This window comes from Chelonia mydas, chromosome 1, assembly GCF_015237465.2.
Source record: "Chelonia mydas isolate rCheMyd1 chromosome 1, rCheMyd1.pri.v2, whole genome shotgun sequence".
NCBI classification, from domain to species: domain Eukaryota; kingdom Metazoa; phylum Chordata; order Testudines; family Cheloniidae; genus Chelonia; species Chelonia mydas.
This window is the reverse complement of record NC_057849.1, coordinates 283,044,797-283,067,729: the sequence shown is the minus strand read 5'-3', so window position 1 is coordinate 283,067,729 and position 22,933 is coordinate 283,044,797. Positions and strand designations below refer to the sequence as shown.

At 41.7% G+C, this 22,933-nt stretch overlaps 1 protein-coding gene across 1 annotated transcript in view; it reads left to right on the top strand.

Moving 5' to 3' along the window:
* The window catches only part of MYRFL (myelin regulatory factor like), a 74,578-nt gene that overhangs the window by 43,779 nt on the left and 7,866 nt on the right, over window positions 1-22,933 (top strand). The window contains exons 15-21 of the mRNA XM_037886615.2: window positions 8,673-8,836; window positions 9,498-9,561; window positions 12,077-12,162; window positions 12,841-12,912; window positions 13,001-13,047; window positions 13,153-13,311; window positions 21,219-21,281. Coding sequence (XP_037742543.1) covers window positions 8,673-8,836; window positions 9,498-9,561; window positions 12,077-12,162; window positions 12,841-12,912; window positions 13,001-13,047; window positions 13,153-13,311; window positions 21,219-21,281 — 655 coding nt within the window. The remainder of the gene's footprint in view (window positions 1-8,672; window positions 8,837-9,497; window positions 9,562-12,076; window positions 12,163-12,840; window positions 12,913-13,000; window positions 13,048-13,152; window positions 13,312-21,218; window positions 21,282-22,933) is intronic.

Here is a 22,933-nt window from a genome sequence, read left to right as displayed (position 1 = left end):
CTCACATCATCGTCGTTTGGGGACTCAGGTTGTGCCTTTAACAATCCAGCAATGTTCAGTTTAGTATTCATCTGTTTTCCATGCAGTAACTCTGCGGGTGATCTTTGCATTGTGACATGTTGCGTAGCCTGGTATGCTTGCAAGAAATCAGTAGTGAAGGGTATCCACAATCGCCCTTCCAGTTTAGCCATTTGCAAACTCCCTTTCAAACTTCTGTTAAACCGTTCGATTTCCCCATTGGCTTGAGGGTAATATAGGGACGACCTTCTGTGTAAAATGTTCCTCTTTGCTAGAAAAGTTTCAAACTCCAGGGAAGTAAATTGACTACCATTATCTGAAACCAGTTCTTTGGGATTACCTTCACTGCTAAAAACTGAAGAGAGGAACTTAATTACTGTAGCAGAAGAGATTTGCAATGTAAATGCTACCTCAGGCCATTTACTGAAATAGTCTATTAAAGTGATGGCATAATGGCAGTCAATTGGAGCAGTATCAAAGGGTCCTACAATGTCAATCGCCACTTTTTCCCATGCAGATTCAGGAAGAGAAACAGACTGTAATGGAGGGGTACATGTCACTGCTGTCTTATCATGCATTTGGCAAGTGACACAGGATTTTATGAGTGCTTCAGTTTGAGAGTCCATCCCTGGCCACTAATACAGATCCCATAGTCGTTGTTTGGTTCGGACAATTCCTTGATGAGTATCGTGTGCCAGGTGTATGAGTGTTAGGGGGCTTATTCCTTCACCCACTTACTTCCCTGGTCCTTCTCGCATGAACAGAGAGCAACAATACCCGAAGTCCAAAGGTGCAAACAATTCGATGTTTATTGGGGTGAACTTCCAGCAAGCATGATTCCAGTTTCCTTCCTTAGTATCCTCCTTCCCAGCTCTGACACCACAGAGCTTTACACCTGTGTCCCTGTTCCCATTTCCCCCTTTAGCCAAACAGGATTCCAGTTTCCTTACTCCCATTCCCTGTTCCCATCTCCCCCTTTTAGCAAAACGTGGTTCCAATTTCCTTACTCCCGTTCCCTGTTCCCATTTCCCCCCCCCACACACACCCCCACGCCCACTCACTTCCTCATTGACTACAGATTATATAGTAAAATTTGAGTTCTGCTTAGCTATACCTTAGCCAATCATTTTCCTGAAATTTAACTAACCAATCCTAACATATTGTAACATGATTATGTAACCAATTATATCCCACCACCTTAATTAGTTTACACCCAGCAAAATTAATTATACAGCAGACAGGAACAATCACAGAACCAGACAGAGATTATACCGACAGACAATAGCAAAGTGGGAACTATAATGACAAAACAATACAGAAGTGAGGATTTCACATCCCAGTATTGATAAGTGAGTTCTTGCCAGACAGGATGCTGTTTCCTTTTACATTTTCTAGGCACTTCCCTTTCTCTGGAGGTGATAGGCATTATCAGGACAGGATTGTATTCCTAACAGCCCAATAGCACCTTCTTTCAATGTGACTAGTTTGGAATGTGAGGATGTGACCGGTCGCTTCCTAGCTTATGGCTGCCTCTGCTGCTTAGCCAAAGGCCTTAGCCTAAGAACAGGGCCTCAGACTGTCACAGTAAGAGAAGGCCCTTACACCGGCAGACAGTGATTTTGATTCTCTTTTTTATACCTCTAGAACTAGCCAAGTGATAAGAATACACCTAAATTCTTAGAGTATAGGCCTTTACAGACAGGCCTGAATATCTATATCCTAACAATGAGTTTTGACTGTAATTCTTCTGGCACAAGGAGCCGGTGTGAACCTCGTAGCACACAGCCATCAAACAAAGAAAGTTCATCCTGAACTCTAAAATAAGGCAGCAAAACTGGGTCAAGGTTTTTAGGGTCACTGGGCTATCTTTGTCAGAAATTCCCGTAGTTTTTGTTGAATTGGACACGCTGAACAAGCAGCTTGAAATTGTTCTCTTGTAACTGCAGTAAGAGTCCTTGTAATAAGCGCAACCACTACATCCTATCGTCCGGTGGACCATCTGGAGAAGGCAAAGGCAGGCGAGAAAGGCAATCAGCTACCACATTTTGGTTTCCAGGCTTATATTCCAGTTCGTAATTGAAAGAGAGTAGTCTTGCAGACCATCAAGCAATATGGTATCCTGCTCTTCCAGTCCTTTTGTGGTGAGCAGCGTCGTCAAAGGGCTGTGGTCTGTGCGCAACTTGAATGTGCAGCCCCACAGGTAGAGTTCTCCATTTTTCAGTAGCCCAGACACAAGCAAGTGCTTCCTTTTCGACTGTAGAATGTTTTCTCTCAGCATTACTTAGTGTCCTTGAAGCAAATGCAACAGTCCTCTCTGTGTTGTCCTCATGCAGTTGTGTGAGAACCACCCCAAGTCCATAATCAGAAGCATTAGTAGTTACAATTGTGGGCAATGCAGGACTGAATAGTGCAAGTACTGGACTATGTACAATCAAGTCTTTCACCGTTTTGAAACTAGCTTGTGCATCCGTTGTCCACACTAAGGTTGAACTACTTTGTAGTAATTCCCGTAACGGTTCAATGACAGAAGCATAATTGGGAATGAATTTTGCATACCAGGAGGTAAGACCCAAGAAGGAATGTAAGGTTTGCAAATCTGTTGGAGGAGGAGCATTTGAAATTGCCAGGATATGATCTGGATCAGGTTTTAGTCCAGCCTGTGAAATTGTATGCCCCAGAAAGGAGAGTTCAGTTTGTCTAAATTTGCATTTGGACCTATTGAGCTGGAGGCCTGCTGTGCTGATGCAGTTTACTACAGACTGAAGGTTATTGTCATGCTCCTCAGAAGTATTTCCGAACATGATAATATCATCCAGATAGCACTGAACTCCATGTTGATTCTTCAGAATCAATGAAATCATTTTTTGAAAGGCACTTGGGGCTGATGTGAGACCATATGGAACACATTTAAAATGGAATAGTCCCTCATATGTAATAAATGCTGTGAGGTCTCTGCTATCTTCATGCAACATAACCTGGTGGTATGCGCTCTGCAAATCAAGAGTAGAGAACATCCTTGTTCCACAGAGTTCTGCAAATACTTCTTCTATGTGAGGAAGAGGATGGCTGTCAATCACAATAGCTTTATTTGGCTCCCTTTAGTCCACACAAAGGCAAATGCCTCCACCCTTCTTCTGTGTCACTACTATAGGTGAAACCCATTCCAAGGAGTCGATCTCTTCAATAATGTCCTTTTGAACAAGTTTTCTAAGTTCCTCTGAAACAGCTTCCCTGACTGAAAATGATAAGCGCCGTAACTTCTGTCGTTCAGGCATCACATTATTCCGCATTTTAACTTTATGCAGAAACCCATAAGCACAGCCGAGTTTCTCCTCAGCCTGGTGTTGGGTCCCAGCTGAAACTGGTGTGTGTACCGCAAGAGTGCTTTGCTGAGGAAGATCAATTCGTCCATTAACTACCCTGAGATTTAAAGCAGCCAATAAATCTCTGCCAAGGATAGGAGTGCCTTTGTGGACAATGTTACACAGCAGTCACCAAAAGTAACTATTGCTGGCAGGCAGCCATGTAGTGGAATATGGTTTTTCAAATAGCGCACCAAGTGAAGCTTGGGTTCAGTAAGAGGCACATCTTTAATGTAATGCAGATAGATGGAATCAGGTAGTATAGATACTGCTGAGCCAGTGTCCAACATTAGCTGAATAGTGTGTGGTTTGCCTAAGGGTATGACGGAAATGTTTACAGTGCACTTTATCTGTTCTGGAATATGTGCAGTAGTGATTTTGTCCATGCTCAGCACGGTAACATCTGGTATTGTAGCTGCATGCACCTGTTGATTGAACTGGCTACTGCGACATACTTTAGCAAAATGCCCAATCTTTTTGCAATGATTGCACTGAGCTACTCTTGCCGGACATCCTGTGTAGCTTGCAAGGTATTGTGGGGATCCATAGCGAAAGCATGCTTTTACTGTATTTTGAATTTGCTGATTCGGTGGTTTTTCATTAGTTTTTCTCTTGCACTTGTGTGTCTGCAGCGATAGTGAACTTTTCTGCAAAGGAGCCACAGCCTGGACTGCCTCCTGTATCCATTATTTTGGCTTCAGCTGTAGCTGACTCAATCTGAGTAACAATGGTTATTGCTTTTCCTAGTGTAAGTTGTGGTTCTAGAAATAAGCGTTCTCTTACATGAAGCATGATTGTTTTCTCAATGAACTGGTCTCTAATCATCTCATCTGCCATATTCCCAAAGTCACAAATTACAATCTGACTCCTCAGGGAAGCAATATACTGCATTATAGCTTCCCCTGGTTTCTGCTCACGCTGGCAAAATCTGTAGCGATTAGCTACTACATTCACTTCTGGCACAAAAAAATTCTTTAATGCAGTGAGTGGTCTCATATTTATCATCTGCAAGGGGAAAAGTGTAAAATATACGCTGCCCTTCTGCTCCAAGGCAGTGGATTAGCAGAGCATGCTTTCTTTCTTCAGAAATCTCTGTAGCACTGATTGCAAGCAGATAAGTCTCAAACATATGGATCCAGGTAGTAAAAGCAATTGGAGGCTCACCGTGGCTTTGCAGAAAGGGTGCAGGTGGGTTCAGAGGCAGAAGATCCATCCTAGTCACCAAAACGTTGTATCAACCAGGCAAGGTACTAACAAGCTTCAACAGGACTTTATTTTCAAAGTGGAAACCTCTTTACCAAGCTGCTGCTGCACCCTCTGTAGCTCTCTCCCAGCCTCTCAACTCCTCCCCCCTCCTTCCTGTTTCCTGTCCTTTCAGACTCCCAACAGCCAGTGCTCACAATTCTAATAATTACAAGCAACATCTAAACACCACAAAAATCTCAGATTGTGTGTATGGAATCCTACCTACCATTAATCAAACCCACCCAGCTCATATGAAAGATCCATCAGGAGTATGAAATATTCAGTATTACACTTCACCTATATGTATCATATTAAAAATAAGTTTACAAAGATAAACTTGAAAACAAGCTCTTTCTTGCCTATGCTGTAGTCCATATAAATGAAGCATGTGTCAAACCAGTAGAATAAAAGTTTTGGGATAGTGGTCCCTGTATGCTCTTTACCTATATTCATGAATAGTGCTGGGCAAAATTGTTTGTCTGAAACAGACTTTCAGTGAAAAATGTGGATTCAGTGACACTGAAACATTTAGCAAATTTGTGTCAGTTTTACAAAATTCTTTGTATCTTTTCATGAGCCACTTCAGTTTTCAAAAGAATCATGGAAAGAGGAGACAAGAGGCAGAAAACTCTGATTCCTATCAATTGTGGCTTAGAGTTCTTATGTTCCTTCCTCACAGTGGTGATGGAAGCTGTAAGAAGTTTCATTCCTGTCCTTCACTGTGTTTGTGAAGTTCAGGCCAGGGCAGCTGTCCTGTGTGAAGGGCAGGCTGGCAAATTCAGACCACTCAATAATCTCCCCTCTGTAATAGGCTAGGACATGTTCCACTCTTCCATTCCATTTGTCACTTGAAGAGTATTCAATTTATTTTGCAGAATAAGATTGGATCTGACCTAGTTTGCCTGCTTCTGTGGAAGCAACAAGGAGAAAATGAACATACCATCTTCACTGGTGGAGTTTCAACTAGTTTGGTGTTCCGTGAAGCTGTGAGCTATGCCCTCATACCTGATAAAAACAGGAGGGGAAGTTCTAGGTTTACTATTGAAAGGAATTGTTAATGCATTTACTCTATTAGTTCAAGATGCCAACGACTTGTGAGCGATTGGTTGGCTCTTCATCAAAAGCCATTGTTTAATGTTAGTGACAACACCAGTGTAACTACTGCCCTATACCAAATGTTCCTATTTTAGCAATGTTCATGGCAAGGCAGCTGCATCTTCATCTGGATTTTCTAACTTCGTGGATTCCTAAACATCTGCTTTACAGCTGTGTCACAGACCTGGCTGGATGCTCCTTTCCAGTCACCAGCAGGACTTCTGTAAGGGTAATCCATGCCTCTGTGTCCCTGAATCCCCAGGTGGTTTGTCTGACCTAACAGAGTCCAGCTGCTGCCCTAATCTTTGGGTCCCCTAGGCACATTTCCGAGTACAAACCTATAGTCTAACGCTCCTTCCTGACAGCTGGGATGCTCTGGCAAGCTGCCTAGCCCTTCTGGGTGCAGGGACAACCCTTCAGACTCACCAGCGCCTAAAGACACCCTCTCTAGATATCCATACCAAGGGTGTGAAGCTTCTGGTTTACAGTTTAACCTCCTTTGGAGATGTGAAGTATTTGTGAAGCTGTTAACATGCAGAAATTCCTTGACCCTGCCTGAATCTCTGCAGTCTTCCCATGTCTAGTTTCTTTCCATCTCTCTGTCTCTAGCTCTTTCTCTTTCCCTCTGGTTCCTCCACTATCACTGTCCTTCCCCTGTGTCTTCCCCATTGTTCTGGCCTCTCTGCAAATCTCTTGAGCTCCAAACTGTTTTCCTTCTGCTCCATTTTTCTCTCTGGGTTTTTCCTCTCCCTAATATTTCCTCTCTGGCCTTCATCCTTTCCACCATCCTACTTATGTCCCTCACTACACACTTAACCTCCCTTGAGTCTCCCCTTGAGTTCTTCTTCTATCTGAGGGGCACCCCTAAAACTCTTCCTTTTCCCTCTTTTTCTCAGGGTTTCTCTTCCTATAGAACTAGATAATTTCACAGAGGATAGGTCTGTCAATGGCTATTAGGAATGGTGTCCCTAACCTCTGTTTGCCAGAAGCTGGGAATGGGCGATGGGATGGATCACTTGATTACCTGTTCTGTTCCTTCCCTCTGGGGTACCTGGCATTGGCCACTGTTGGAAAACAGGATACTGGGCTAGATGGACCTTTGATCTGACCCAGTTGGGCCGTTCTTATGTTTCTATACTGTCCTCTTCCAGCCCCTCAGTTCCATGTTCACTGTTCTCTTCCATTCCAAATCATCTCCTTACCAGGTCCCCTTTCTGCTCCTCCACAACCCCCAGTCTGTTCTCTGCTCCCTACCCATAGGATTTCCCCCTCCTGTATTTCCAGCCCATCAAACTTTCTGCTGTCTCCTTTTCTGTCTCCCCTTCTGCCTAAGTCAAGACTGGAGCTGACAGAATGCTTCAGAAGTGGTTGCAACATCTGTTCAAATAAAAATAACTTTTACTCCAATGGTATCCATGACTCCTTTTATTCTCTTTCTGCAAACCTTAATAGGAACGTATGTGAAAATGTATTTGTACAGCTTTCAGTGACTTTAATAGGAGATGGAGGGGGGGGTCTAAGAATTTAGTGTAACATTTTGAAGGTGTATTTAACTGAGAGCTTTGGGGTTTTTTGTGGGACCTTGAGACTCAGTACCTCATCTTCAGTGAGGCACTAAAACTCTAATCTGCCTTTTCGTCCAAAGAAAACATTCCTTTATTTTGCCAGGTGAGTCATTTTTCTCAGCTTCTCGAAGCTGCCCAGGAGAGAGTCATGCATGATTTGAAGAGAACAGGAAAAGCCGCCGCTTCATATCACTGATATATGGACAAGTGATCACATCATTAATTTCATGGTTCCAAGCACATGACGCTGTTTTGAAGTCACTTGTCAATAAACATGCTATAGTAATTGTTCAGTGTGTGACTTACCATCTCTACTCTAGCTCTGGTACATGGTATTTTCAATGAAAAAGATGCATCTATGTATGTGTCTTATTTTCTGCATGGCTTGAACATACTGGAGCACCTCACCAATCTTTGGCAGAATAATTGCTTTATCCAAGTCTTAATGGGAACATTCAGGTTATACACTAGCATGGGAAGGCATTTTTTTCAAACACAGCAACAAAAAAGCATGAAGTCATCCCGCTCTTAGCACAGATCAATGAAAATTTCAGCTTAGAAATGGAAATGTGCAGGTGGTGAAATACGTGCTACCCAGATGAAGGTGGCACTAACCTTCCTAACAGAACTTTGGTACCAATGATGATATATTCCTTGCGCTGGGATAAAACAAACAGGGTGTTAGAACTGCTGGGTTGGGCAATGAGCCAGCTGAAAGGTCTGGGAATTTACAAGAAGGTCATGGGAGGCCTTCTGACAGGGTCTATGTAGTGCCATTTATCCCGTCATAGCTAAATACTTTCCTAGCCCTGGTCCTAGTAGTAGCACCAGGGTCCCTCTTCCCCATCTCTCTCTCTCTCTCTCTCTCTCTCTCTCTCTCTCTCTGTCCTTTGGAAGTTCGTGTTTGGTTTACAGGATAGGCATCTTAGCTAGTTAGCCCATCCCATAGCTAAACAAGCCAGTGAGTACGTAAATCCTGGAGACAGCGTTAAGCTGCAACGGCATAAATCAAAATGTAGATGCTTGCCATGATACTTCCGGTGCCTAAATTTCAGCACAGTGTTAATTCAAGACAAATTTTAGACTTGGGTCAGCACAGTTCTTCAGCTCATTCACTATTTTTCTTATACAAGTGCTCATATCCAATTTACCGCAAATCGAACACAAGCACTTTCTCAACATAGCTAGCAATCCAGCAAAAGGATTTTATGGTCCCAAGAGGCCTCACATTTATTTTGAATTAATTTGTGTTTGTATCTTAAATGCTGAAACCATCTTTGGATGTGTGAATTCTGTACACATCCTTGGTTGTGACATCTCATTGATTAATACAGTACATGTCTGTCTGTCTCTCTCGCTCTCTCCTTTTTTTTCTTTCACTCCTCAGGATCAAATTTTTATGGAGAATGTTGGTGCAGTTAAGCAGCTCTGTAAACTAACCAACAACCTTGAAATCAGGATAGAAGAATTGGAAGTATGGAATAGAAAACTGGCCAAGCTGAAACGGATGAGCAGTTTGAAGTCAACAGTCAGTGAAAAGAGCACATTCAGGTATCCCAGGATCAATTCGGGAGAATTGTCTGATGATTCTGATACTAGAGATGATAAAACAGCCTGGGTGATAAAAGTTAGAACTAATTTAGTCTGGTGGGGGTTTCGTTCATTTCCAGGTACTCTTGTATTTGAATTTTGTAATTATTTTTTTAATTCAAATCATGTGCAATCATACAAAGCTTTCCTATTTCTTAAGTCACTTCTTTTTTCAAAGTTTAAAATCTCCATGTTTGAAAAGCAGCAACTCAGTAGCAATCACTTCTGGAAGCTCTGCAGCCTAATAAAATAAGGCCTGAATGACTCCGGTTATAGGCCTGTAATAGCAATTTCCAAGTTAAGGGAAATCCACAAAAACCTCTTTGATGAAGAAAATCTTCCTTACAATTTGTGTGAAATTGATGAGCATTCCATATTTCTAAATCTTTTTTCAATTTTTCTTTGAAAATAAATGTAGCATTTAATAGCATGTACCTGAGCAAGTTGACGAGTGCCCTTTGTTCTTGAAAACAAAGCTATGGCCCCACTGACTTTTTTTGTTCTTTTAAAATGTTGCTATCACAAAGGCATGTAACATTAAAATCCTACTCAGAAAACATCCCTTTCCCATTTATTACTGCTGAAGAACTCGAATGGTAATCAGTTTTTTTGTATTTTACAGCAAATTTAGTCGAGCTGCTAGTCTTTTACCACCAAGAAAACCAATTGCTATACCACGCAGTAAGGTGAGTGAAATGTACTATATGGTGGGTGTAAGAGTGAGTGAGACAGAGAACGTTCTTTATAAGGCTTAGGCCTGGTCTACACTACAGAGTTTAGGATGATGTAAAGCAGCTTATGTTGACCTGACTCTGTAAGCAGTTACACTAAAATGTGACTCATACCAATGTAACTCACCCACTATCTCCAGAAGAGACGTAGCGCTTAAGTTGATGTAGTGAGGTTGATGCAGTGTCAGTGTAGACACTGTGTTGCTTATATCAACTGTTGCTGCCTTTCAGAAACCATCCCATAATGCCCAACACTGGCAGTTAAATTGGTGCAAGTGCTCCTGCTGAAGATGCACACTGCCAACAGAAGGAGTGTAGTGTGGACGTGTAAAACCAATTCAAATACTGCAGTGGTTGTACATCAATGTAACCTAGGTAGACCTAATTTTGTAGTTTAGCCTTGCCCTTAGACATAAGTGCTATAAGATTTGGTGGAAATGGGTTTTTTTGACATATGTTAAACCCCATTGAAATGCATTTTTTCAGATTGCATGAAAAATGGTATTCATGCCTCTAAAATAGAATTACATGCAATCAAAGAATTCCACTACCATGTTTGTTCAGTGCAATAGGAATTGCTTAAAACCAGGACAAAGTGCCTCAGAAGAGCAAGAGAACAAATCAAAGTGAATGTATGTATGAACGTAACGAAACAGTTGTTAATTCTGGGGGGAAAACTGTACCCCTTAAAAATCAGGAGTAGTTCACCAATGCAAGCAGGACATGAGGGAAGTTCCTCCTGGGATCTGAAATTTGTGGCTCTAATAAAAAGGAAGCATGTATGAAGTCTTGTAATACATCCCATGTGACAGGGTCAGGCCAGATGGCTACAGGAGAGTGTTAGAAGGCAGATATATTAGTCCCAGATTAAGAAGGTACATTTTCCCTGGGTAAGGTAATGGGCAGTTCCGGAACAAGATGGAACTTGCTGGAACAAATTCAGGCAGGCAGGCTAATTAGGACATCTGGAGCCAATTAAGAAGCTGCTAGAATCAGTTAGGGCAGGCTGGCTAATCAGGGCACCTGAGTTTAAAAAGGACCTCACTTTAGTTTGTGGCGTGCGTGTGAGGAGTTGGGAGCAAGAGGCACTAGGAGCTGAGAGTGAGGACGCGGACTGTTGGAGCACTGAGGTGTACAAGCATTATCAGACACCAGGAGGAAGGTCCTATGGTGAGAATAAAGAAGGTGTTGGGAGGAGGCCATGGGGAAGTAGCCCAGGGAGTTGTAGCTGGCACTCTAGACAGTGGCACTCTAGAGTGTAGGAAGCACTCTAGACAGCTGCAATTCACAGGGCCCTGGGCTGAACCTGGAGTAGAGGGCGGGCCCGGGTTCCCCCCAAACCTCCCAACTGCTGATCAGACACAGGAGGAGTTGACCTTGACTGTGGGTTCCACCAGAGGGGAAGGTCTCTGGGTTGTTCCCTGACCCACATGGTGGATCAGCAGAAACTGCGGGGATTATTGTTCTTCCTTTTTCCCATGCTGGCCAGTGATGAGGTTAGCTGAGTGAACGGGCAGGTTTGAGCCACTAGCAAAAGTGACCAAACTGAGGGCTGCCGTGAATCTCTGAGGCAAGCAAATCTGCCAATAAGCGCAGGACCCACCAAGGCAGAGGAGGAACTTTGTCACACTGCCAATATATTTGAGCCTTAGTCTATCATTTTTGTTTATGTGATGCCTACTTACCATCTCTCTATGGCTCAGTGGTTGCACGCCCTGTATTGTACAGTGTTTCCTCCTTCAGATTCCAAAGCTATTGTGGTGAAAAAGTTAGAACATGCAAAGTGTACAACAGGAAGTCTCATCTATGGCCATGGGGACTCCCTCTGTCACAGCAATGTTCACTGTATTCTGATACAGAAAAAAAAGGGTTAAAGGGCATGTGCTGAACTATTTTGTCATATTCTTCTCAGTCTGATACCGTTAGTCCTGCCATTTCATATCACCCATCGCTATTGCTGGTGTCAATGTGCGCTCATAGGTGATGGGACAAAGCACTCTGTATCCACTAATGATGATCCTCAGTCTCTCCGTATTCTGAGACCATTTTTCCTCTTGTCGCAAATGTACTTTCCTTTTGTATTTATATTAGATTCAGTTAAGCCTCTTCTTGGGCACATACTGGAGGTTCCTCCTCTCGTAGATGTGGTTGCCACCAATTAATTTCTTTGGTTTAAACAAAGGGATTTTATAGGCGTTTCCTCCAGGGGTGAAGATAGCACCCGAAGAAAGCAGCATTTTCTGTGATTATTTCCAATGCTAATCCATTTTGGGGACAGCATTCTTTCCCTTTCCTCATCTTTCCATTTCCCTGAACTAGTGACTTCTGTGATATTCCTGCCACCGGTCCATCAGGAGACGTGGGACCCCATTTTAGGGAAAATTAGCTTTATTAGTTATTTACCAACTGACAATTCATCAGCTACATATTACTGGGTATTTCATGTCAGCTGAATGTTTTTTTTTTCTAGGTTTGTTTTTCTGAGAAAAAACAGTCATGGCCCAACAGGATTTTCCAGATCACGGTAATAGCTTTGGTAGCTGTTATGGCACTATGGTAAGAAATATATTATCCACACATTTTGTTTCTTCTCTTGCCCCCACCTCTTATCCCTTCAGAAATCAGATTCTGGTTGTCCATAAACATTGGCTCGAAAGAAACATTTTAAATTAGAATTTGGAGATCCTTGCAGTAACAGTTGCAAAAAATGAGCGTAGTGTTTTCTCTTCACTACTAATATTCAGTGCATGGAATATGCTCAATTTATTAACTTGATAATAATGTGCCTCTAAATGAGGCAAAGTCAGAATATTTGTCCCTCATATAAGGGTTGCCTGTTCTGTTTTTTTTATTCTAGAAATATTCTGGTCGTACACCCCTAGAAAAGGGACAAGAATATTATTACTGCAGTGTCCTCAGCTAATGCTATATTACTTTTGATAAGGGGAAGTTGAACATATTTTCTGCTGTATTTACAACTGTACTGTTGCTGTTACCTCAGAGGAGCTCTCTTCCCACAATGCAATACTTCAACCCACACTCAGAAAGGAACACATCAAAAACTGCTGGGTCCCTTATGCCAATTAAAGGCCTGATCCTAAATTGCGTCAATGAGAATCTTTCTGTTAATGTCAATGGGCTTTGGAAGAAGGGAGCTTGCTGTTGAGATCCTATTAATACGGTGTGTGGATCAGATGATGGGTATGAATCTACTGACTAATTATCTTTTTACAGTGCCTTGACAATATCCACCCTTTACATACTTAGCATAGAAGAGCAAGACATTAGTCAAAATCCCATTCACAGGCAAGTAGTTAAACTATTATGACTTCTGTTTCAATAAACAACTTCTGTAGATGTTTTGTAACTAATCGTTTTTCTTCTCCTTCACCAGCAATGCTACAAGTTCCATTACGCAGCATCCCTACACCACCGTGGCAGGTACTGTATCTGTTGTTATTCCGTATGATATGACTTCAGTTTCTGTGCTGCTGCAAAAAGTCAAGAGACAAACAGCACTATTGAGGAGTTGGTTGTTCTTTGTAGCACTCAGTGACAGCACAGCTTCTCCAACCATGACATCCAGCATTACAGTCCCCGAAGTGAATTTCTGTGACATCTTGCCTTGTGACAAGACCTATTGCTGTTCAATTCATCAAATACAAAGAAAAATTCCAAGATACCAGACCATGATGACAGAGGAGAGTAAGTTGAAACATGAATTCCTATTACAGTAACTCCTCCTCACTTAAAGTCGTCCCAGTTAACGTTGTTTTGTTGTTATGTTGCTGATCAATTAGAGAGCATGCTTGTTTAAAGTTGCGCAATGCTCCCTTATTTGGCAGCCGCCTGCTTTGTCCACTGCTTGCAGAAAGAGCAGCCGGTTGGAGCTAGCTGGTGGGGGCTTAGAACCAGGGTGGACCCGCAGCCCCCCATCAGCTCCCCTAAGTTCCCTGTGTGGCAGCTGCCCAGCAGCCTATCAATTGCCGGCAGTTCAGCTGTCCCTCCCCACACTGCCATGTGCTGCTCCTGCCCTCTGCCTTGGAGCTGCTCTCCGGAGCCTCCTGCTTGCTGTGCGGGGGAGGGGGAGGAGAGGGGTGCTAATATCAAGGTATCCCCTTTCCCCCCACTCCTGTACCCCCATCTCCTGTACCTTATCTCCACGGGGAGGGGGGGAACACTACAGGGCTCAGGACTGAGGGAGGTTGCTGGCAGCAGCTGCTGTCTCAATTTGCTAATCTACTTAAAAGGGCAATGTACTTACAGTGGGGTCAGCATATTTAAAGGGGCAATGAGCATCTCTCTCTCACACAGGGTGTGTCTCTCTCTCTCTCTGCCATGCTGTCTCCCCTCCCTCCATTTGTGCTGCCTTGTAGAGTGTGAGGCTACATTAACAACAATGTGTTAACCCTTGAGGGCTCAGCCGAGTGCTAGTTCATCATTTAGCAGTAAGGCATTCCCTGGGAAATATCCCACCCTCTGACTTCACCTCAACCAAACTTCACAATCATTGCTGTGTACAGTATTAAATTGTTTATTTAAAACTTATACTGTGTGTGTGTTTCAGAGTAACAGCCATGTTAGTCTGTATTCGCAAAAAGAAAAGGAGTACTTGTGGCACCTTAGAGACTAACCAATTTATTTGAGCATAAGCTTTCGTGAGCTACAGCTCACTTCATCGGATGCATACTGTGGAAAGTGTAGAAGATCTTTTTATACACACAAAGCATGAAAAAATACCTCCCCCCACCCCACTCTCCTGCTGGTAATAGCTTATCTAAAGTGAAAAGAAAAGGAGTACTTGTGGCACCTTAGAGACTAACCAGTTTATTTGAGCATGAGCTTTCGTGAGCTACAGCTCACTTCATCGGATGCATAGCATATCGTGGAAACTGCAGAAGACATTATATACACACAGAGAATACAGACTAACACGGCTGTTACTCTGAAACTTATCTAAAGTGATCACTCTCCTTACAATGTGTATGACAATCAAGTTGGGCCATTTCCAGCACAAATCCAGATTCCCCCCCTCCCCCCCCCCACAAACCCACTCTCCTGTTGGTAATAGCTTATCTAAAGCGACCACTCTCCTTACAATTCACTTTAGATAAGCTATTACCAACAGGAGAGTGGGTTTGTGTGTGTGGGGAGGGGAGAGGGGGGGAACCTGGATTTGTGCTGGAAATGGCCCAACTTGATTATCATACACATTGTAAGGAGAGTGATCACTTTAGATAAGCTATTACCAGCAGGAGAGTGGGGTGGGGGGAGGTATTTTTTCATGCTTTGTGTGTATAAAAAGATCTTCTACACTTTCCACAGTATGCATCCGATGAAGTGAACTGTAGCTCATGAAAGCTTATGCTCAAATAAATTGGTTAGTCTCTAAGGTGCCACAAGTACTCCTTTTCTTTTTCTGTGTGTGTATGTAATATATATAAAAATAGTCTTTTGTCTGGTGAAAAAAATTTCCCTGGAACCAAACCCTCACTATTTACATTAATTCTTATGGGGAAATTGGATTCGCTTAACATCGTTTCTCTTAAAGTAGCATTTTTCCGGAACGGAACTACAATGTTAAGTGAAGAGTTACTGTATTATTAGAGCTCAGCAGGAAATGATTTTTTCCTTCCTGGAAAATTTTTTGAGATTTCAAAACCAGTTTCCTGTTGTGCCTCAGGACAAAACTGAGACCTTTTGAAAGTTTTCATAAAAAAACAAGGACACACACGCACCTCAGAATAGCCATAACCCAGTTGCACTCATCTGGGATGCAGGAGAAGCAGGTTCAAGTCCCTACTCTGAATCAAATAGAACAGGCTATAGAATAGTACTCCATATCCCAGGTGAATGCCCTATCCACCAGGGTATTCTGTGGTGGGTAAAAGTTTTATTGAGAATAAGCACTTAGGATCAAATTTCTAAAGGTATTTTGGCACCTAAAGATGCAGATGGGCACCTAGTGGAATTTTCAAATGTGGTTAGGTCATTTGAATATCCCAGTGGTCACCTATCTACATCTTGAGGCATTAGTCTATAACATCAAGCTGGGAGCACTTCTTACTAGCCAGTTATACTTAGTTAATGACCCAAGGTGAACCTGAAGGCAGCTAAATCCTTTAATAAACCATCAGACACTTTTGACAATGAATTGACTGGATGTGGTGGAGGGGGAAGTAACTCGTGTTAAAAACTGATCAACCTGGTATAGTTCCAATGTGATATTTTCTCAGGGCATGCATAGTAATTTCACTGCCACAAAAGTGAAATGTAAAGTAACAAAAACGAAGAGCTTTCTCTTCAGGTACGGGTTTTCCAAGCACTGTGATCTAAGAGATGGCATTCTGAGACACTGCACTGTAGAATAAAATAATACTTATTACTAAAATACATTTCTTCATATTCTCTCTACTATATATATGGTAGCATAGGTAGTAGCAGAAAGCGGCATTTGGTAACTGATGGCGCTGTAACATTAAATGGGGCCCCAACCTGGAAAAGGCTCGAGACTTGATTTTCTCTTTACTTCCAGACCTTAAAATCATCAATACTTAAAAATGAATGTTGGTACTCTTAATCCCAACATTCATTCTCCTTTCTTCCCCTTTCGTTGACCTGAGGATTGGCCGCTAACCAGTCAGGCTGCCAGGGCATGAATACTTGCAATGACTACAGGGGTGTAGTCCCCATGGCCTGAGTCAAATGGCATGACTTTCACAATGTCAAGGCAGGGATAGTGCTGCATATCACACTGGCCCTGAGAGACCCATCCAAGATCTTTACAGTACTTCACAAGGGAATTCAGTCAGGAGAAAAGAAGATTCTGAGCCCTGAAGTAAGGAGAGTCTTGTATTTGTAATGATCTAAAAGGAGCAGCCAGTACTGAAGTCCAAGACCCAGATCTGCAAAGGCCCTGGGTAGGCAGCAGGCCTTGACTCTTCTTGACACCTGGCAGAGAGACCTGGTAAAGGGACATCTAAGTTGTCTATATTCGCCATGATCCTGGTTCAACTTTTGTGGATGGGCTATGAAAATCTTGCAATTCAGTATACAATTTCAGTGGTGGTGACTCCTTGACCAGTATCTGTATCATAAAGTGCTGTCCTTTATTATTTTCTAGGGCTCTCAATTAATCAAAGTTAACTCATGCGATTAACTCAAAACAAATTAACTCATTTAAAAAAATTAATCTTGATTAATCGCAGTTTTAATCATACTGTTAAACAATAATTGAATACCAATTTAAATTTATTATTATTTTGGATGTTTTTCTACATTTTCAAATGTATTGATTTAAATTACAACACAGAATACAAAGTGTACAGTGCTCACTTAAAAAAATAATGTAATTACAAATATTTGCATTGTAAAAAAAAACAAAAGAAATAATATTTTTCAATTCACCTCATACAAGTACTGTAGTGCAATCTCTTTATTGTGAAAGTGCAATTTACAAAGGTAGATTATTTTTGTTATATAACTGCACTCAAAAACGAAACAATGTAAAACTTTAGAGCTTATAAGTCCACCCAGTCCTATTCTTGTTCAGCCAATTACTAAGACAAACAAGTACGTTTACATTTACAGGAGTTAATGCTGCCTGCTTCTTATTTACAATATTACCTAAAATGAGAATAGGCGTTTGCATGGCACTTTTGTAGCCAGTATCGCAAGGTGTTTACATGCCAGATATGCTAAACATTATCTCCCATAAATGTAAACAAACTAGTTTTGTCTTAGCAATTGGCTGAACAAGAAGTAGGACTGAGTGGACTTGTAGGCTCTAAAATTTTACATTGTTTTATTTTTGAGTGCAGCTATGTCTTTTAAAAAAAGTAGTTCTTTCATGATTAAGAGATTACACGACAGTACTTGTATGAGGTGAATTGAAAAATGCTATTTCTTTTGTTTATCTAATTTCTTTTGTTTAATAAAAAAATACATTTTTTAAGTGAGCGCTGTACTCTTTGTTCTGTGTTGTAACTGAACTCAGTATATTTGAAAATGTAAAAAACATCCAAAAATATTTAAATAAACGGTATTCTATTATTGTTTAACAGTGCAATTAAAACTGATTAATTGCGATCTTTTCAATCATTGCGATTAATTTTTTAAAATCATTTGATAGCGCTATTTTCAAATCATTGTTGTTAGTAAATAAGTAGAGGTTCTTATGATTTCAGCTGAACTAAGTCCCGTAAAAGTCATAGCTCAACACAATACATTAAAAAGGACAGCCCTGAATGACTTGTATTACTCTGAAGCTTGAATGAGTATCAAGATTTCCTTAATTAAAAATACACTAATCTAATTTAAAAATGAGAGAACTTCATGAAAAAGAAAAAGCTGTCATCCCCATCTGGGTATCTTTTATATTAGATGATGAGAGTGCATTCCTATAGCAGGAAAAAAAGATGCACAGAACACTACCTACTGTTGGAATCTCATGCTCTAAATAGGATGAAGTATGGATCCAAGAGTGAAAATCTGCTCAGCACACAAGCTACTGAAATATATCAAATCTACAGCAAGCTTAATGAGGCTGAACAGATCTCCCAAACGGATGGTGGTAATGTCAATAATCAGTCCAATTGCAGAGAAAATCAACAAGCAGCTTAATGTAGCTGTATCCAAAACAAATGAGAAGGAAGAGGTTGAACAGACCAAAAAGCTGAAAACTAAACACAGGGAAATAATCAGGACAAACGTGTATTTTAAGGAATCAGTTCACCAATCTAAGAACATAGTCACTGAAGGTTACAGCTGTTTGCAAATACAGTGGAACCGAATGCAAAATCCAGAGTGCATTTCAGTGGGGCCTTTCCCTGATCTCCAGGCACACGCACACTTTGTGGGTGCCAACAGCAGTGCATACACTCCTGGGTGCACAAGTGCTTTCAGTGCAGATCCTATCTAAGTATGTTTCAGATTTGCGTAAAATGAACAGTTGTGCTAGTGAGACTCAATTGCTTGAATGTTCAAGGACAGCAGAAACAAAACCATGTTCAAGCAAGGCCAAAGCAATTCTTAAAAAAATGTCAGCAGATTTTCACAGATTACATTTTGTAGCATTTGCCTCACTCTAGTTGAACATGGTCCATTTCCCCACAGATTATTTCCTCAAATAGGGCTATAGTTCTTTGTTTCCAGCCTAGCAGCCACTATGGCATATCTATTCATGCTAACTGTCCCTGAGGAGGAGGGACTGTCCTTATTTTTTAGCAAAATTTTGTCATTTCCTCCGTGTGCTTCCCCCCCAAATCATTGCTCCTCATAGAGCTCAATGAGGGCTAAAGGCTCATTACAATTTTTAACTGTACGTGTCCCTATTAGTTTCCTTCAGATGTTGTCATTTATGGATTCATAACAGTGTGCACTCATTAGATCAACATAACGTGAGGTTATGATCATATTCAGTGTCCTCCTTTCATAGAAATGTGTTGAATGCTTTGGACATTTCAATGAATACCACTGCACTTCTTCTTGGTAATTTCTGATCCTCTGGAATGATGATCTGTGCCTCCAAACAAAAAGGACTTTACCTAGAATTCTTTTTCCTGCATTTCATTTTGAATCCCACCAACGGACAGGATAAAGCAGTAATTTGGATGGATGAGGTAATATTTTTTTATTGGACCAATTTCTGTTGGTGACAGAGACAAGTTTTTGAGCTCCGTGGAGCCCTTTCTTAGGTCTGTATATAACTTGGGTGGATCAGAAGAAATCTAGAAGACCTGGATACCGAACCCCATGCACTGCCCTCCTCAAAATAGTGAAATCTAAGTTAAATAAATTTACCTTTGCCCTAATTCTATGCATCATTCAGAGCTTGTTAACTGAAAAGCCTAACGCTTCCATCATCTTCCATCTAAAGAATCCATGGTGGAGCTGCTCCAGTGTTCCAGCCTGTGTACTGAATTTTCCAGCAGAGCACTCTAAAGTAGAAGTAGAAAGACTACAGGGAGAATGTTTGCTTTTCAGTGATCAGTCTGTCAGCTCCAGCAGAGGACTGAGGACCACTTTCAGAAGGACTCTTAATGAGACACATGCTGCCAGGGAAGTTTGCAATGCATTATCTAAAATTTTGATCTAGATTTTCCACTGCAAAGAACATCAGAGAGGAAAGAACAGGAAGGGGGTAGGGGGAGGGAGACACTACAGAGAGTTTGTAAATTTAAAAGAATGAATGAGCAAATAGGAATAAGGTGATTGTGGTGGGAGACAAAACTGGCAACATGTGAATTATTCAGAACAAAACACCTGTTGAAATTCAAGTTTTTTTTCTTGCATTTCATTTCTGTCATCTTGAGTCCTTAAACTTAGCCCTTTAAACTTGTCCTATGCTGTGGGTTTGCCACACCCAGCCTGTTAACTGCACCTCAGTGGACAGATTGTCCATCCTGAAGACAGGCAAAGGATCCCTCAGCCTCTGCGGAAAAGATACAAAACCACTGTCATGCTTTTAGTCTAAGGCACAGACAGTGTAGTGATTATACTGTAACCCCTGTACATTTCAAGTGTCCTTATTAGAAAATAGAGACATAAACAGTTCACAAAACATACCTAAAATTCCTTAGTCTGGTGCTGATAGTCAAATCCGTGAACTTACAGAACAGAGATCAGTAAATACAAAGATCACATTTTTAGATTTCTCCGTCAGTTTCTCTAAACTGAAGTCTCAGGCCTGATCCACACTACAGAGTTAGGTCAGCATACATCGACCTAACTCTGTAAGCGTCTACACTAAAATGTAGCTCCCATTGATGTAACTTGCCCACTACAGGATTTAATAACTCCACCTCTGCAAGAGACATAGCACTTCAGTCGATGTAGTTAGGTCAACGCAGTATCAGTGTAGACACTGTGTTGCTTCCATCGACTGTTGCTGCCTTTCAGAAACCATCCCACACTGGCCTTTAAATCGGTGCTAGCGCTCCAGATGAAGACACGCACCACCGACACAAGGAGTGTGCTGTGGACGTGTAAAACCAATGCAATTACTGTGGTGGCTATATGTTGACGTAAGTTAGCTTGACTTAATTTTGTAGTGTAGACTTGCCTTCATCCCTCTGTCCCTGATGTACTACATTTTAGGTCAGTCCTTGTTGTCCTATTCCTTATGTTCAGAGGCCTTGGATATTCCCCTTGCCTATTTTTATGTAGCCAAGTATCCATTTAGCCATTGCCATACTAGCCAGGAGGGCATCCTTGCTAATGACATCTTTACAGTCAGATGTATGCAGGTGCACTGTGTTGGGAAGTGAATTAATATCTCTTTCTTTTCCTTGTACAACAGCCAATATATTCCATGCTTCCTGGGGAAAATCCTTTCTATTTGGTTGTTTATTTTTTTCTTCTTATATACCGTAGCATTTCAAAAGCTCATTTGATTCTGTTGTCCACAGTTCCCTTTCCTTTGTATGCACCTTGGTCTGAATGAAGCTGGTTTGCGTTTTAAATGAGTCCATCATTCATGGTACATGTGCCTTGGTGGTCTGTCATTTGGGGTAGAACATTTTGCTATCTGTCTTATGTTGATGTTTTTCTGTCCATTTTTAACATTAGAATAGTTTGTACAGGGAGATCAATAATATTGTCCCCTTCCACAGGAGACAAAATTAAAGCACTACAAGAGAGGAGATTGATGGAAAAACCTGATCTTGGAATTGACTGTAAGTCCTCCATTTAAAAGAAATACTTTAAATACATAATTTATAAAACTTTTGACTACTTTTGTTTAACTTCCTGATGGCCTGGTTTGGGGAAATTGCTTTATAACTGGTGGTTATAGGAAATTGGAGTTCTGGAATCTGTTAAATACCTGTGGTCCACTATCATTTTCTTGTAGAATAAATTGCATAGAAGTGTTCTTTAGACTTTTACAGATCTGCCTGCAACCCCCTTTAATGATTTATTTGTCTTAGTCCTGGGGATGATCTGCATAAAGGTAGGACTGCATATGTTGAACTCGTCTCAGCTGAACTTCTCTTGCACTTATTTTGTCAGTCTACTTATTGAGCCAAAGGACTTGACTTCAAGTCAAATTAATGGAAGGTGTGTTATATACAGTTTTCCCCTCCCACCGACCAAGGTAAATGACAGCTCTCAACAGAAGCTATATCCTGCATGACGCTGAGGACTCTGGGCCTGATCCAGCAAAGAACTTAAGCCACTGAATAGGCTCAATAGCAGCAAAGGGATCACTCGTGCTTAAAGTTAAACACATGCTGAAGTGTAGGTGAGCAGGGTTGTCTGCCGTTTGGTGGCACAACTGCTGTAGGGTTTTCAACACTGGTGGAGACTAACTTGTGTTAGAAACAGTGGGAATTTTTGCAAAACTTCCTGGTGCAGACAAGGCTCTTAATTTAACTGAAGACTTCTCCCTTTATAGGTTGCACAACACTATCAGATCCATTCTGGACAAACGAATCACTGTGTTTGCATCTCATGGTTGCAGATAATATGAGAGTGCACTCTGGCATTGCCGAAGCATGAAGAGCATCAGCGCTTGTGTTTAAGTTAGATGGTGTTTTGTTTCTAGCAGCAGCTTGTTTAAATAGGAGTCCGTATGATCCACTGGAGGGGGCACGGGCATTCAAGTCAGGAGACCTGGGTTCTATTTCCTGGTCTGCCCTGGACTAACTGTGTGACTTTGGCAAATCCCGCACCTCTCTGAGTCTGTTACCCTCCCATCCTATGGCTTGGCTGTTTACTAGCAAGTTCTTTGGGGTACAGACAGTCTCTGATGTGTATGTACCATGCCTAACACAATGAGGCCCTGATCTTGGTTGGGGCTTCCAGCATGCTGTAATACAAATCATAATAAAGTAGTGATGTCATGAAGGGAAGGTTACTAATGTACTAGATCTTTAAGGGACAAACATGGTCAATCTATCTAAGTTATTTATGCCATCTATTGCCATAGTAGTTGAGCACCTCACAATCTTTAATCCTCATGACACCCCTGTGAGGTAGGGAAGTACTATTATCCCCATCTCACAGGTGGGGAGCTGAGGCACGACAACACTAAATGACTAGCCCAATGTCATACAGGAACCTTATGGTGGAGCGGAGAATTGAGCCCATGTCTCCCAAGTCCCAGACTATTGGCCTAACCACTGACCTTCCTTCTAGTCTGGTAACAACTTCCTTCCTCATCCTTTCCTGTAGTCATTACTGTCACAGTTAAGAGCAACTGCACCTGGGTTCCCCTCTCCAGGGCCCTGCAAGGGCACCCGCTCCAGGATCCTCAGACTTCACCTCTCTTGAGTGGAGACCTGCGTGTCTTTACCTCCTGATCAGGGTATTTCCAGGCTGCACAGTT